This window comes from Mus caroli, unplaced genomic scaffold (genome assembly GCF_978045245.1).
Source record: "Mus caroli unplaced genomic scaffold, Mus_caroli_1 scaffold_7, whole genome shotgun sequence".
Taxonomy (NCBI): Eukaryota; Metazoa; Chordata; class Mammalia; order Rodentia; family Muridae; genus Mus; species Mus caroli.
In genome coordinates this window covers 81,135,572-81,152,110 of record NW_028227262.1, presented here as the reverse complement: position 1 = coordinate 81,152,110, position 16,539 = coordinate 81,135,572, and the positions used below count along the sequence as shown (strand labels likewise).

The window sequence follows — 16,539 nt, the reverse complement described above, 5'->3', positions numbered from 1 at the left end:
AAGTCCTGAAACAGGAGATAATTATTTGCTAAATTGGCTTGGCTGGTATAGAATGGAGGTCTATCATTCATTCATTACTTGTCCTAAAACTTGTTGAAATTGTTTTTTGTTTGTTATTTGTTTAGCATACGTGTATACTCTCAGGTACAAATACCGAGATATTGTGGTCAGAGGACAACTTTGGACTTCAGTTCTCTCCTTCCACCGTGTGGTTCTCAGGAGTCAAACTCGGATTGTCAGGATTGGAGGAGACAAGGATTTCCAACTGCTGGGGGATCTTGAGGACTCCATTCATTCATTTCTTCTCAAAAACTATTAACAAGTAGAAGGCACCCTGTGACACTACTGAGTTTCACAGATGAAATGCCTATGTATAAGGGTCTGCTAAAGACATCGGGGACAGCAGTAAATAGATCTTAGTAACAGAGGTCAATCTCTTTTCCAACAGCACCTGTGATAGGCAGCAAAACAACACAAAACCCTGTGTAGTGGGGGCAGGGAGGAAGAGAGTTCTTGAATCAACAGACTCAGTTCTGTTTGACAAGGCCCTACCCCTGAAACATTGCCACTCTTCTACTGAACAAGCAGGTGGGCCAGAGTGACAGGTTTTTACAGTCAGTGTGGTCTTACTGGAGCCTAGAAAGAAGCCCATGAGCTGGAAGTGAAACTTTGCCTATGCTGATCTCTTGCTGTTTGGTTAAATAGAAATACCCTAAGAGGCCAGGTCTGCACAGGCTTTTCTCTGCTGCATGCTTCCCACCTTGCCCTCAGCATTTGGTGTAACTCAACTTTTTCTTGGAGGAAAAAGGCCCTTGGGCAGTTTGTCAGAGGGGCAGGCTTTTCTTAAACATTTTTTTTTCAAATCACTACTGTATTTCTCATGAGATAGAAGATGATTAGATATGTGTTTGTGCTTACTGGAAAATGCACATTGAATTGGTTAGAAGAAAACATCAATTTTCTATAGTTTTCCAATGCTTATTTCTTCTTAAAGAATTTATTAGCTGGGTGGTGGTGGCCCACGCCTTTAATTCCAGCACTTGGGAGACAGAGGCAGGTGGATTTCTGAGTTTGAGGCCAGCCTGGTCTACAGAGTGAGTTCCAGGACAGCCAGGGCTACACAGAGAAACTCTGTCTCAAAAAAACAAAACAAAACAACAACAACAACAAAACCAAACAAAAAAAGAATTTATTTCTATTACATAGTATTTATTATGTGTGCGTTCATGTGGGTATGTGTGTGCATGTGCCCATAGAGATCTGAATTTACAGACATTTACAAGCCATTTGACATGGCTTCTGAGAATCAACTTTGAGTATTCTGGAATAATTTATCTGCTGAGCTACCTTTTCGGCCCCATTGCATTTTCTTTAAGATATGATGCAATTACATTGATCTGGACTCCATCAATTCAAAATAGAGGTTGGGTTTGCCAGAGTTTAATCTAAAGTTTAACTTCTTATCCCATGTACTCAGGACCAAAAGTGTTAGATATTAGATTTTTCCCCGAAATTTTGGAATATCTATGTTCAATAGCTATAACATTAATCTTTTCTATTAGAACACATCCAACATAATTTTCTCGATTTGTACAAAAATAACCTGAGAATAAATTGTATATACTACTCTGTACGTGACTGTTATTGCTTTATTATTATTTTTACTCATATAAATCAGGCTTGGTATAAGATCAATCACACCAACTTACACAGTCAATTTTGAGTGCAACACAATATTCTAATAGCCTTTGATATAAATAGTCTGTTTGGTGTCCTTCCAAATTCACATGCTGAGACCTAGCAATGGCTCTCAGCAATGGGTCATTCTCATTTGTAAGATTTAGCCTTTAGTGCAAGAGTCTTAAGTGGCTAAGCTCTTAGATGATGGTGAAGTAATGAAGGCTACACACTCAAGGATGATGCTAATTCCTTATGAGGAATGGAGTTGGTTTTTTACCATTTATTGGAGGCCTTGCAGAAGATACTGCTTAGGGGAAATAGCTTTTGGCAGACTCTACTGGAATTTTTGATCTCAAACTTTTCAGCCTCTGGCCTATATGCAATAAATTTTTGTTTCTTATCCATCAGCCAGTTGCTCGTATTTTGTTATAGTAACATAAATGGACTAAGATATCTCTTATTTCATCATTGCTTTAATAATTTTCTTCATTTCACAGGAGGCTAAGAGCCATCCAGCCTCTCTGAAGCCATATAGAAGCAAAAGACAAATAGTGTTAGGTGGCAGTAGTAAGGTCCCTCTGTATTGCCTTCTGCCAGGTTTCTGCCTGGACAGAGTAGACAGATGCATGGTTCCTCCCAGAGCCATGGAGGAGAAGACCATGGGAGGGTAGTCTTTTCCCTTTCATCACTTTTCCTATCTGAAACTTGAATTCCTATTCAGCTAGAGTTGTAGCCCCTAAATTAGAATTAAAACTCAAAGGTCATGATTAACCATTAATATTTCCCCTGAATTCCCTGCCTTAAGACCTGGAATCATCATATGAGTTGAAAGCCAGAAACACTCAATAAATTAGAACAAGCATGGATTTTGGGGGTCCACTTTAAAGATAAAGAATGGCAATTTTGAGGGAGTAAGTACATTATGCTGATCCTCAAAGGAGAATAGGGCGTAAATTTAGGTAACAGTTTAAAGTGGACTGAGCCTCCATTAGGCTCCTGATACCAAGAGAAAAGAATGGGAGGTCAGAGAGTTTGTTGTCCCATGAAGCAGAAAATGGCAATGGTACAGGAGTGGTTTTAAGTTCCCTAACCAAGGTAGGTGTCTCAGATTTGAGGCAGGTCTTGGTCACTGTTGGAGCCTCTCTGGAATAGAATGCACGTTTGATAGTGCTATAGAACCTACCTCTTCACATGCACAATATGCTTGGTATCTATGTAGGTAGGCTTCCCAGTGTTCCAGGTGCATGTCATGTTGCCTGAGTATTCATAAATGACACATGTCAGATTGCTGGGGGCATCCGGTGGATCTGCAAGAAAACGAATCACTAAGAGCTGCCTTGATAAAGTAGCTAGCTGTTAAACTGTCAGTTTCATAGGGAAACTAGGCCTCTTGGCACTGAGAACCCATGGTCTCCTCATTCCACTACCTCTGCCTTACAGTGTAGTCAACTTTGACACCAAGCTTTTCTCCTCCTCTCAGTATATTTTTCTATAGTTTCTTCTCCTGTGTGAATGTTAACAAACTCAGGTTCCTCTCATCCAAATCAAGAAAGTCTCCATGTCTCCAATTCTATCTCCCCTCAGCTACTGTTCCACCTTTCTTTTTAAGCTAGATGTTAAAAAATTATTATTGTATGAACACATGTGTATGGTGTGTGTGTGTGTGTGTGTGTGAATTCTGTGTTTGTATACTTATGTGTGTGAGGATTCTGGTGCATATGGAGGCCAGAATCCCATTCAGTATCTTCCTTCATTACTTTTCATATTACTTTTAAAATATTTATTTTATTTTTAACTGTGCATGTTTGTGTGGGAGTATGAGATGAGTACAGGCATCTCTGGAGGTGAGAAGAGTATGTTGAATACTCTAGCGCTGGAATTCCAGGCTATTGTAAATTGTCCTATGTGGATTGTAGGAACCAAACTTGAGACTTATACAAGATAGTATGTGCTCTTAACCACTGAGCCATCTCTAAAACCCCTCACACTTTTTTGATTTCTTGTTGCTTATAGTTATTGTTTTTGTTTGTTTGTTTTGAGGCACAGACTCATACTGAATCTGAAGTTCACTGATTGCCTGGTCTGGTAGACCAGCAAGCCCTCGGAATTCTCCTGTCTCTGCCTCTCCAGTGCTGGGATTAAAGGGAGGCATCACCCTGCCTGACTGTTATATTGGTGCTGGAGATCCAAATGCAGGTCTGCATGCTTTCATGGCAAGTGTTTTACCAACTAAGCCATCTCCCCAGGCCCTCTAGCTTACTCAGAATTTAGTTTGCACAGTTCTACCAACACCACCATTGTTAAAGTGACAGTGACTTTCTATCTGGAAAGCTCCATACTGTCCCATCAGAATTACATTATTACTGAGCAGCAGTTGACTCTCTTCTTACATCCCTCTTCAAGGCTAGGCTCTGTGAAAGATTCTTTAGCTTTTTCCTATTGCCCAGGAAGACTATTTCCTCTTATGGATGATACAGTCTACTTTTCCTTTTGAAAGTTAGCTATTCACGTGCAGAAAGAACTAGTATTTAGCAGTAAGAGGAAGGAAACTCCCAACTATGTTAAGCCAGACACAAAAGACTGCATGATTTCCTTTATAAGAGGTGTCAAAAATAGTCAGATTCATAAAACAAGAGGTGGAATGGTGGTGGTGGCCCCCTGTGTGGACAGGCAGTGTGTGCAAGTCCACGGATAAGATAGTTTCCTTTGACAAGAAGAGTTCTAGCAAGAGAGTGCTGAGAGGATATAAGCCAACTCAGTGAACACCACTGAAACAAGCCCCTAAATGTGGCAAGAATAAGTGGGTTATACTATGCATGTTTTACCACCACCACATCAAAAGTTGTTTTCTTTGTAAGGGTTGGTATTTAGAGAACTATTTCAAGGCACGCGCTCTCTCTCCCACATCCTCGCCCACACTCCCACTCACCCACCCCTGTTCAGTTTTTCCTCTCCATAGCCTCATTTTTTTTTGTCTGTTAGCATTTTTTTCCCTATAGAAAGCAACACTTTCCTCAGTCTCCTCAGCTCCCCTCTCCACCCTAGCCCAGTGCAAGAATGTCAGTAACTAGGTCCTGTGCACAAGTCATTAGAAAGGTATTTCTAAATAATGAACATATGATAAAGTGGTTTTAAAAGTATGTAACAAAGTGATATAGTGCAGCATCTTCATTAGAGAAAAAGAGAAGGATAAATATAGAAACACCAAAGACACCTTCCCAGTTGTTAAGTTATGATTATGTCTTGAGCAGAGTGAGGGATTCAAGGGCTTGACAGGCAAGTCTATTTTTGCTCAACGAAAGTTTTTTAATTTTTGTGTGTTGAATGTAATCAGCTTCACTACTGAAATCTGTGTTTGGGACTGTAGAGATGCCTGAGTGGTTCAAGAGTATTTGCTGGACAATTATGTAGCCTGGAGCTTAGATCCCAGCACCCATGTAATGAGCTAGGCATGCATGGTATGCATATCTGTTAACCCAGCTCTGGAAGAAGCAGAAACAGAATACTTGTGACTTGGTGACCTTCATTCAGCAGAGCCAAGAAAATGTGAGTCCTAGAGAGACTCTGTCTCTAAGGAAAAAGAAGAGTGACAGAGGAAAACACCCTGTACCTCTTCTAGTCTTCTCTCTCTCTCTCTCTCTCTCTCTCTCTCTCTCTCTCTCTCTCTCTCACACACACACACAACTCAATTGTCTCTTTAAAAGCTACTTTCAAGCAGTGTTGGTTACATGAAAGTGCTTTGTAAGAGTAAGAGTCTGGTGAGGGGTAACATTAAGTTCCAATGAGTAAGTTTCCTTCCCACAAGGTCAAAGAACTCTGTAGACCAGGCTGGCCTCTAACTCAGAATCCACCTGCCTCTGCCTCCCAAGTGCTGGGATTAAAGCACCACCACTGCTCAACGAAGGAAATCTTTTAAATTTCATTTGAACTTGAAGAAGGTAAGCATGGCAACAGTACTTTACATCATTCTGTACTCTGGGTAGTGAGAGCTTGTGGATTCTAATAGTAGGATTCTATCATGGGTAGGATGATGGGCTCGTGGGCTCCATGGGTGTTTCATTTTTGCTACTTTCCCTTGTGGTTTTAGGCAGAGAACACTGTTAATTTGAAAAATCACAGAAGTTAAATGTCAACTTCCTGGACTGTGTTTCACACTATTCTCCATGAAGCAAATGGTCAGGAGTGTAAGTGAATGGTTGGCATGAACTCTGTCAAAGACAAAAGTGACAAATCTGCATGTGTGTGAGTGAGCAAAGGATGGCGCACAATAGTGGGACGCACAGTAAAGAGCTAGAGACAAGTCACAGGAGGAACATCCCATTGTTAGATCTGATTCTGGCCTATAAGTATCCAAGAATAAAACTGGCTGCTCACTTCCCGAGAATACCCTGAAAGCACAGAGAGGATTAAGATTTTGTTCTCTCAGCTGGGTGTGGTGGCGCATGCCTTTAATCCCAGCACTCCACTCGGGAGGCAGAGGCAGAGGCAGACGCAGGTGGATTTCTGAGTTCGAGGCCAGCCTGGTCTACAAAGTGAGTTCCAGGACAGCCAGGGCTATACAGAGAAAACCTGTCCCGAAAAACAAACAAACAAACAAACAAACAAACAAACAAACAAAGATTTTGTTCTCTCATACCTATCTCATCTCTCTACACTTATTAAAATGCTCCCTGATCATTTACCAGGAGAGTTATTAATTCAGCCTAACCCAAGATTTTTTTGCCATTGAGATCTTTTGAAGGGGCTGAGTCTGTGGTCCTCTTTACTTTGTATTTCTAGTGCTTCGCATATTTTTTGGAACATATGTAAAACAACCAGTGAAGTTTATCCCATGAATGGAATGGCAATTAAAACAATGGCAATGTTAAGAGTTAAGTTGGAGAGAGGTGTGATGTTTCAGGTGGAGATCACTAAGCACCTGCAGGAGGGTTCAGACCAGGCTTTCCACACAAGGAGCAACTCTGGAGATGAATATTTAAGGGTTTAAGTGGCTAAGAATTCTTTTATCACCAAGAGTGAACATCAAAGACTGAAAAAAATTAAGGTAAAAAATGCTTAAAAATTTAAGTATTAAATTTAAGTTAATTTTAAGTTAGGTTTAAATTTAAGTAAATCTGGTTAAGTGAAAGTATTACCTACATGGTTTATGTAATTTGACACTTTTCAATGACCCTTATTTGGACAAATTTCCCATAATATGCTCTCATGTAAGCAGAGACAAGAATCTAAGGAGCGTTTAAGATTGTGGAACCCCAGGGCCATAAAGGGGGAGTGGGTGGGTAGGGGATTGGGGGGGTGGGTATGGGGGACTTTTGGAATGTCATTGAAAATGTAAACGAGGAAAATACCTAATAAAAAATAAATTAAAAAAAAAGAGTATGTGATGAACAGAATATTAAAGCCAATGCCTGAAACAAGAAAAAAAAAAAGATTGTGGACTATAGTGGGAAAGGTGATAGTGGTATTTAAGAAATGGCTCATTAGAGAGACTTTGAAATACCTGGATGTTTCAGGGAAAGCACTGACTCACTGGCTCTCCACCTTTCTTGATGCGTCAACATGCCTGCAATCACTCTGTTCAAAACAGTGCTGACTACTTGTCATCACAAAGCTTACAGAACAAATATCCTGTATCAAAGCAGCCCAGTGAAAGCAAAGTGCTTTCGAGAACACCACAAAACCCCCAAGGCCCCCTTTTTTGACCTAGTTAATAGGAAGGAAGTTTGCCAAGAACTCAGTCCCACTCAGCCCCAAAGCACATTGAGCTTGAACCCAGGAGTTTGAGTAAATTCTTGCCTGGCAGTTGGGTTTGCACACTCATAACCCGAGGTTTCTGGGAGGAATTACATCTCACAAATTAATGATGGAAAGAGTGATGGTGGAGGATGAATGTTTCTCTTAGGCTGTCCTGGAAGGGGAGCACTCTGACATGAGACACAGCATGGCTCTCCACAGAAACCCCTCAACCAACAGCAGGAGGGTGGCAGCAAGCTATCAGTCATCTGCACTCCAGCAGGGGCAAGGGACATTAAGGAAAATTTGTAAAATCACATTTGGTGTTGTCTTGGATGAAGGCGCTTCACTAGGAAAACAAACTAGCAATTTAAATTAAAAGGAAGGGACAGGTGCTCAGTGACAACCTGAAATTTAAGGCCATGTTTGCCTAAAAATAGGAGCCTCAACAGTATCCCATCTTAATGGTTCAGTAACATGGTGGTAGCTGTCTTGATTTCTTGTCTTATAAAATCACTTGCTTGATCTCCATCACAACACCTGCCTGTTTACAGGATGAGGTGCTCTTTGTCTAGGGAACTGTAAATCGGAGATGGAACTGAAAACCAAAGTTGCTGGCTTGTTTTTCTTTTTAAAAGAAGTGATACTTATTTTAGATCATTTTCCTCTCTCTTACTTAAGCTAACAACCTCACCTTTCCCTAAAGCTGTGGAGATGCCTCATTTTCCTGCTGAAGAAATCGCATAGCATGTCTACTCATATATCAGTCCCCAAAGGGGAAACAGTGAAGCACTGACATATTGAGGGGTGATATGAACAAGTTGTCAAGACTTCATACATCAGATGAGGTATCTGCTTACGGTTTGGTTTTCGGCACCCTTTACTGTTGAGTTCAGTAATATAAAGCACAGATAGCAAGTCATTATTAAAGTCTAAAACCTACTTATTCTTTTCTCCAACTCTCCACCTCATCCTATAGCTATCTCATTTGAAAGACATGCATGCTTTGTCAGCTGCCTGGAGTTAAGTAGGACAGTGGCCTTTTTTCAGAACAAGAAAATCTCCTAGTTTTCAGGTGGCCAGTCTCAAATCCAAGTGATAGTGGGGTCTGGTCTGGCTCGTCTTATCTATGATCTGGAACCGAGGAAGAAACAAGAACTTCATATAATATTATCAAAAGTATGTGGAAAGGGAGCTCTTCTGATCTGTGAGCCCCAATGGCACAGATGTACTGGAGAATGACTCTGCTTTAAAACAGTGAAGAGTGGACAAGGAGATGGCTCGGTAAGCAAAGTGTTTTCTGTGCAATCATGGGATCCTCCCTAGCATCCACATAACATGCCTGACATTGTGCCATTAACTTGCCATCCCAGCACTGAGCAGGTGGAGATAAGGATTCCCAAGGCTCCCTTGCCAGCCAGACTAATTTGGTGAGCTTCAGATCAGGGTATGAGGCCAGGTCTTGAAAACCAAGGTGAAATATTCCTTGAGAATAATGTCCAAGTTTTATCTCTGGCCTCTGTACCCACATGCACACACACACACACACACACACACACACACACACACACACACCTACAAATGCAATCACAGACACATAAACATATAAAAACCAAAAGGTACATAGATATTTGTACAAATCAGTACAGGAACTTACACACCTTCACAATATTGTGAATACAAACTGATTTAGTATGTGTTGAGATTGATTTGACTAAAATTTTCTTAATAATGATAGTAATGGTAATTCATAACAGGGACTATGAGACAAGAAACAGGAGATTGTATGAGAATCTCCCTGTGTGTGTTTACTTGTTTGTTTATTGAAATAGAATCTCTCTATGTAACCCTGGCTGGCCTGGAATTCTGATATAGAATAGGCTAGCCTCCAACTCCCATGGGCTGGGATCAAAGGTGGAAACCATCATACCTATCTGTTGAATTTCCCTATGTTTTATCAAAAACATGCATTTATAAGAATTCAACACTAAATAACTTAAAGTTTTTAATATACATTCAAAAATTTTTGAAATAGGGTGCTTACAGGTCCTTTTATTCCAGGAAATGGAGGTTGAGGTCAGATAAGCAAATTGCTTAAGATTACTCACTGGGACCATAGTGAGAACACAGAGGTGATTTTGAAATGCACCCTGAATCTTGGCTTCAAAAATCTTTTAATAGGATCAGCTAGCCTAATTAATGACATTAATTTGGCAAATAAACACACCAACAGAAGCCAAATAACAACCAGATGAAAAGAGCATCATTTAAGCATTTTGTTGTTGTCCAGGCTCAAGTTAACCAGGAATTATCCTCCTTCCTCCTCATTCTGAGAGCTGGATTATAGGTGTATACTATCATTCTTAGCTAAGAGCAGCATCTCAGCTAAAGAGCCTTTCACATAGACTGTGTTCACTCAGGCTAGTGGAGAATATTGTACTTTGGGGGGTATTTGCAATATTTAAAAATTTTGATGTTCACATCAAACCTCCACACTTCTGCCTTCTTTCGAAAACTCAGCAGATCAAGACACACTGGGCCCCCAGAGGTGGTGGCTGTCCCAGTGAGCCCTAATCTTTCTTCTCTGTACAAGCCTCACCAGTCCCTAAAACTCATAGTTCACCAACATGACTCTGTACACATTTGAGTTGAGCCCCAGTTTCAAACCGACCTGATATATAAACTATGTTGATTTGTCTCCATTTTTATGTAAAAGCCCAGCAACTATCAGTTAACCATTACGATAATCTATAGTACTTACGTCCAGAGGAAATGTCTTTCCCACAAATAAGTGTCTCTTGAAAATGACCAGGACATTCAGCAGTGCAATGCATATAGGCATGAGGTTCCGAAAAGTCTTTATACCAAATCCGAGCTGTTGTTCTATTAATCCTTGTGATATCAAATTCTTCTTTGAAGCCATTTTTATAAAAGTAAAGATTCCTTGGTCGGCAGTGCTTAAGGGCTTCTTGGCAATATATAGAAACATTCATACCCATCTGAAAAATTTCACCAGGCTCAACCCACATGTCACCAGAGCAGTTTATACTTGTGATGCCTGGAAACAAACACATGAAATAATCAATTGTATGCAAAATATTGTAAGAGACTTAGAGAAGAATATGCTACTGCATGTAAAACTCATTCTTTCAATAACTAAATGATAATTGAAAAATTGATGTATGTTTTCTTCAGATTTTGGCAGGATGCAGCCTTTCAGGTTTTCTCATTGTCAGAGAGCAAATGGAATTTCCTCTTCCATTTTCAGGGGGAAAACGGAGTCATTATGAAACTATAGCACTTTTTCAAAGATGAGACTCAAAGTAGCACCTGGCATTGCAGAATCCACTTCCATCCTTTTGATACTCAACCAATCTCTGTTATCTTGATATTCACCCAGTCTCTTGTTTGTGGGGGTGTGGAGTGTTTTTGTTTGTTTGAGACAAAATCTACTTTTATCATCATAGTGTGACTATAATGATCATATCTTTACTCTTCCAATGAAAAAAGAGAATACTTACTAACCACATAAAATTCAATACTAAATTAATAATACAGAGGAAACATGATGCATTATTGAATTAAAAAGCAAGCTTCAAAACAAGATGATTTGTAAAAGGTCAGCATTAGAAAGAAGCAAATAATGGGTGAATCAATGAGAAATATTAAAAATTGTTAGCAGCAATAATTTCCATGTTAATATTTTTATTTTAATTTATGTATGTCTATGACTCAAGCATAATACAATGGGTGTGTTCCTTTCATGTCACAACTAACTCAAAGCTCAGTAGCAATGCTTGCCTTGAGATACAGTTTCACCAGCCTCCCCTAACAGTAAAGTCATTCATATAAAGTCAAATGGAATGCAGTATTAATAAAATAAAAGTCTTACCTAAAAAAAAAAAAAACACAAGTTTTATGAAATTTGTTCTAGCTTTTCCTGGAAATACTTGTATTAAAATATGCTTAAATCTTATTACAATAAGAATAAAGATGAGTATTTGATTTTTGAAAAGGCCCTTGTACTTGGAATACAAAACTTAAAGAACTAGCTTATTGAGTATGTAGTTTAAGATTTCTTTTTGTTCAAATAATAGCTACACATAAGTTAAAAATGTTTCAATGTGGAAATAGTAGTAAAATAATTACAACATCATTGACAGGAATAGAACCAAGTGCTGAGTCCTGCTTTGCCACGTGTAAGGGACAATGTGACATGGTTTCCTGCCCATAGAATAGAGCCATCAAAATATGGGCCTCCCTGAGTGTTGATGGTTGCTGTGCATGTAAGGCTTGTTTGTAAAATAGTGTACATGTTTTCATGTTCCTCCTTCAAGGAATGTCCTCTCTGCCAATGATAAACAGAGACATCACAAGTCCAGGGGACAAGGGCATGTCTATGTCTCAGCAAAATGGTGAAAACATAAGTTCAAAAATATGTAATTTCTTAACTATGCAAAATATAAGGATGAAATATGAATTGTATAAGGAACTTCACAGATGTGAAGGGACAGAGGTAGCTGCATGATGAGCCAGCTTGTCAGAAAGATGCTAAGGAAGTGCATAAAGAGATTTAAGGAATGGTTCCCGCAAGGCAAGATCCTACCCAGTTAAGGTTTTTTTTTGTTTAACCTTACAAAGGCAGGTAGATTCTTGAGTTCAAGGTTAGCCTGGGACAGTGCTAATTTAAGTCCAGGTGTGGTCAGAATGGTATTTTCAGGGTAAGTTCCCACCTAGCTCTTTTATCGATAGCTTGCTGTGCTTGCTTCCCCTTTCTAAGAATCAAGGCTGGGGTTGTGGGATGCTGATTCATGAAATAATCAAAAAGGAACCTGAGGTAAAGGCTGAATTGATATGTTAAATAAAAGACTGGGTTTTTGGTCTGTAAGAGATGAGCCATCCAGAGAGTTTTTGAATAGCAAGAGAAAACTGTCTCAAGCAGAGCAGAACACAGAGAACATTCTGAAAAGCTGTCTTGAGAACACACACACACACACACACACACACACACACACACACACACACACACACACAGAGAGAGAGAGAGAGAGAGAGAGAGAGAGAGAGAGAGAGAGAGAGAGAGTGAGAGAGAGAGTGAGAGCAATCTGAAAAACCATCTTGAACAGAACATCAGCCTTCAGCTTGGACCCATGATTTGACTTCAAGTCATTTGTTTCGCTGCTCCCAGACACCTCTACTCTCAGGAACTCTTCAGACCAAGGCTGATCCTTAGCAACCAGAAACATGCTCTTGTAATCCCAGGACTCAAGAAACTGAGGGAAGAGGACCTTAAGTTATAATCTTGTGCTACATAGATTATAAGCTTTTAAGCTAGCTAGGAATAGACAATAATAAATGAGAGCAGGTGAGATAGCTACCAAGCCTGAAGACATGAGTTTGATCCTTGGGCCCCACATGGTGAAAAGGGAGAACCACATTGTCCTCTGACTTCTCCCTGGTGCCATGACACACACTCTGTTTCACAAACAGATAAATCAGTGTTAAAAATACTTCAAAAGGAAGTAAGAAATAGACGTGTCAGGTCATGGTAACATATGCTTATAATTCTAGCATTTGGGCAGCTAAAGCAAGAGGGTAGAGATTTTGAGGTCAGCCTGTGTTACATAGCAAGTTCAAGGCTAATGTGCAAAATGTAACTTGGTTTTAGAAAAACAAACAAAAGAAGAAGATGAGGATGAAAGAGGAAAAGGATGGAAGAGGAAGGAAAATAGGGCAATATCAAGTAGGTCAGCATGAGTTAAGTATAAGGATGGCAGACAGATTTATGAAGTACTCTGTCTATTTCTTTTATTCAAGGAAATACCTAGGTATTTTAAATAAGTTTGATAATTAAAGTTTAGACAAAACATAATTCCATGACTCATTGTGAAACCATTTTTAGAACACATAGAAAAGTGTCAAAAGACTTGGTCACATGTCCTGAGTTTTAGAAATGACTTTTCGGAACATAGTGAGGACAAGTTGGTGAACAGGAAGAGGCAAACACAGATTGTAAAAGAGGAGGTCATGTTAACTTGTTAGTCCTGAGTTTTCTTCTTTCTTTTTTTAGATAGGTTCTCACTTTGCAGCCTATGCTGGCTTTGAATTCACTTCCATTCACGTGCCTCAGTCTCCTGCATGATGATAATATAGATGTGAGTTACCTTGCCCAGCTCATTGAATTTCTTAATTATTAAATTGGTTAGAAATGTTAAACTCATTGTAGAAATGTGTGGTACACTTTAAAAAAGTACTTGTAAAACTTTTTGTTTACTTAATGATTAATTTTCTGGTAGACTAGTTTTGCTATGTGTAGTAGGCTATCCTTGAACTCATACTGTAGCTCACTCGGGCCTCAAACTTGCAGAAGTTTTCCTGTCTCAGCCTCTTGAGTGTCAGGATTAAGATGTGTGCCTCTCACAGTCAGCTATTGGATGTATCACAGGGCTCCCAATGGAGAAGCTAGAGAAAGTACCCAAGGAGCTAAAGGGATCTGCAACCCTATTGTCGGAACAACATGATGTACTAACCAGAACCCCGGAGCTCTTGTCTCTAGCTGCATATGTATCGAAAGATGGCCTAGTCGGCCATCATTGGAAAGAGAGGCCCATTGGACTTGCAAACTTTATATGCCCCAATATAGGGGAATGCCAGGGCCAAAAGAATGGGAATGGGTGGGTAGGGAAGTGGGGGGCGCTATGGGGGACTTTTGGGATAGCATTGGAAATGTAACTGAGGAAAATATGTAATAAAAATATTAAAAATTAAAAAAAATGAAAAAAAAAAGTAAAACCATGAAAAAAAAAAGATGTGTGCCTCTGCACTTGGCTGCTAAAGCTATTGAAATGTAATAACACCATCCTAGTGTAAACTTGGACATATGTCACCTGTATTCTATTAAAATAGTCATAGTAGAATGAACAATAGTTCTAGACACTGTCTAATGCCATGTCTTATCACAGTCTAGACATTCTCTAACACTATGTCCTATCACAGTTTAGGTACCATGTCCTATCACAGTCTAGACACTGTCTAATATCATGTGTATTCATCATTTGGATGTATAATCAGTCAAGCATCTGTCATCTTTTTGTCTAAACCTTGTGGGAAAGCTGCTAATCTGACTCTGAAGTGTTGTATATCTAGATCTATAGCTCCAACATAATTGTGTCCCTGCCTAGAGATGAGCAATATAGTCAGTATGTCCGTATGGTCACAAGCAAGAATTACTTACAAATTTGTGAAGCATTTCATATTCAACGACAACAGCAGCAGCAAAAGGAAGAGAGAGAGAGAGAGAGAGAGAGAAAGAGAGAGAGAGAAGCAAACAAGTTTGTCACTATTTTGGATCACCTAGTCTGAAAAATGTCACTGACTCTTCAGAATTCTGTGTTGGTATTATCTGCCTCCTGTTATCTGTGTTCTTGCCCAGGAGACAGCTGATCCCAACAGAAACTCCAAGATGTCAACCATACCCTTGCTTAAATTTCTGCAGTCTCAAAGAACTTGTCTTACTGAATGTTTGTATTAATTATAAGACAGAAATAACAACAGTAAAATAATAGTGTTTAACAGGGACTAAAAGCTTGCTGTAGAGTAATCATCGGTAAGTAGTTCACAGAGCTGCATAAGTAAACCCAAGCTTTGGCTGAGTTATATAACAGTTATGCTAATCATAAAATATAACTTGTTCTATTTGTTAAATGAAAATATAGATAGATACACAAAATACTCTACCTCCGTGGCACCATCTGAAGAGCACATAAAGGGCTATCACCACATGCAGCTGAAGTGTGAGGTGACTCATGTCCCAAATGTAGTAGAAGCCTCTCATTTCTCTCTGGAGAAAGACGAAAAATGTTTATATTTATACTGTAACATTTTACAGAGATAATGAGCATTACATTTCTCATAATTATTAACTTTAATGGAATCCTTTCATTCAAAATAACAGAAACAGGACAGATAGAGGCCACATTCTGTAAGGAGACTCATCAAAAGGCAGTTGAGCAGAGAGAGCATCAGGGTGGAATGTCGGCCTTCCAGCATCACTGCAGATTATTCTCAGAGATCACTAGACCCTTGTTAAAATGTAGTTCCTCCTGTTCTATTGTCCTTCATCAGGCAGTTACTCTCTCTGCTGTAACTTCTGATAACAGTTAATGTCTGACTGGTTCATATCTATCATGGTCTGGAAGACCAGTCTTTGATGGACAAAAGTTGGGAAAGGCAGAAAATTTCAGAATTCCTAAAGATAAATGGGTAGAAAGTTAGGGAAACTAGGATTAGGCAAAGACATGTACTATGAAAAGTCAAACCTACGGGGGAATCCTTTCATCTCTAGGGCGCAGAAGAGACCTGTGATGGAAATACAGGAAGACACTGTACCAAGCTTGCACCAGGAGCCTTGCTCTCCACTCATCAGTTTAGTTGTAGAATAAGTCAGTTGTTCAATAATAGTTATTATTATTGCTTTGGTCAACTTAGTTAAGCTCAAGTTTTCATATTAAAGAACTTCGAAACATAAGTTATGGCTCATCAAACAGCATAAACCACACAATTACACTTTTGTAGCTTATGAATATGGGGAACCCTTTCTTAATTTGTGATAATGAATCTCCCTGTAAGAGGCAGCACAAGCTGTAGAATTGCCCCACCAGACATTAACTGCTCACCAGAGAGGTGAGTATCAAAAAGGTGCAATTGGCAGTTTGAGAGACTTGCCGTTCATCAGTAGCATTATAAGAAAGAATCACAGAAATCGTAAAAGAAAGCAATTTGTCCTGCTTCTTTCCAAAGAAAAGCACAGCTGCCTCTACGTATTTCAGGAATTAGGGTCTCCTTACCTCTCTTTTCGTTTATTTGCATTACTTTCTCTCTTCAGAATCAAGCAGCTGCCCTCCTGGCTGTGCTGTCTTCTTTCCCACTGCCTGACTGTTAGCATTTGCTTCAGGCTTTTACCTATGAGGCAAATGGAAATGTCAGCAGAGTCCTGACCTACATTTTCATTTCTTGAAGAGGAACTCGTGTCCATTTCATAATGACTAGTTGTCATGTCACTATTTGGAAAAACCCAGATTACTGAAAGTGAGCTGCCTTGTCAGTACTTTTTTCCTTGCCTTAATT

At 39.5% G+C, this 16,539-nt stretch overlaps 1 protein-coding gene across 3 annotated transcripts in view; it reads right to left on the bottom strand.

Annotated features, from left to right (window-relative positions):
• The window catches only part of Il23r (interleukin 23 receptor), a 69,922-nt gene extending 54,663 nt beyond the window's left edge, over positions 1 to 15,259 (bottom strand). For 2 of the 3 annotated variants that reach the window (XM_085839671.1, XM_085839672.1), the window contains exons 1-3: positions 15,151 to 15,259; positions 10,175 to 10,471; positions 2,864 to 2,987 (exon numbers count right to left, since the gene is read on the bottom strand). In XM_085839671.1, the coding sequence (XP_085695797.1) occupies positions 2,864 to 2,987; positions 10,175 to 10,471; positions 15,151 to 15,247 (518 nt within the window). In that variant the 5' untranslated portion in view covers positions 15,248 to 15,259. The remainder of the gene's footprint in view (positions 1 to 2,863; positions 2,988 to 10,174; positions 10,472 to 15,150) is intronic. The other variant, XM_021165800.2, reaches the window with a different exon arrangement.
• Between the last annotated feature and the right edge of the window lie 1,280 nt (positions 15,260 to 16,539).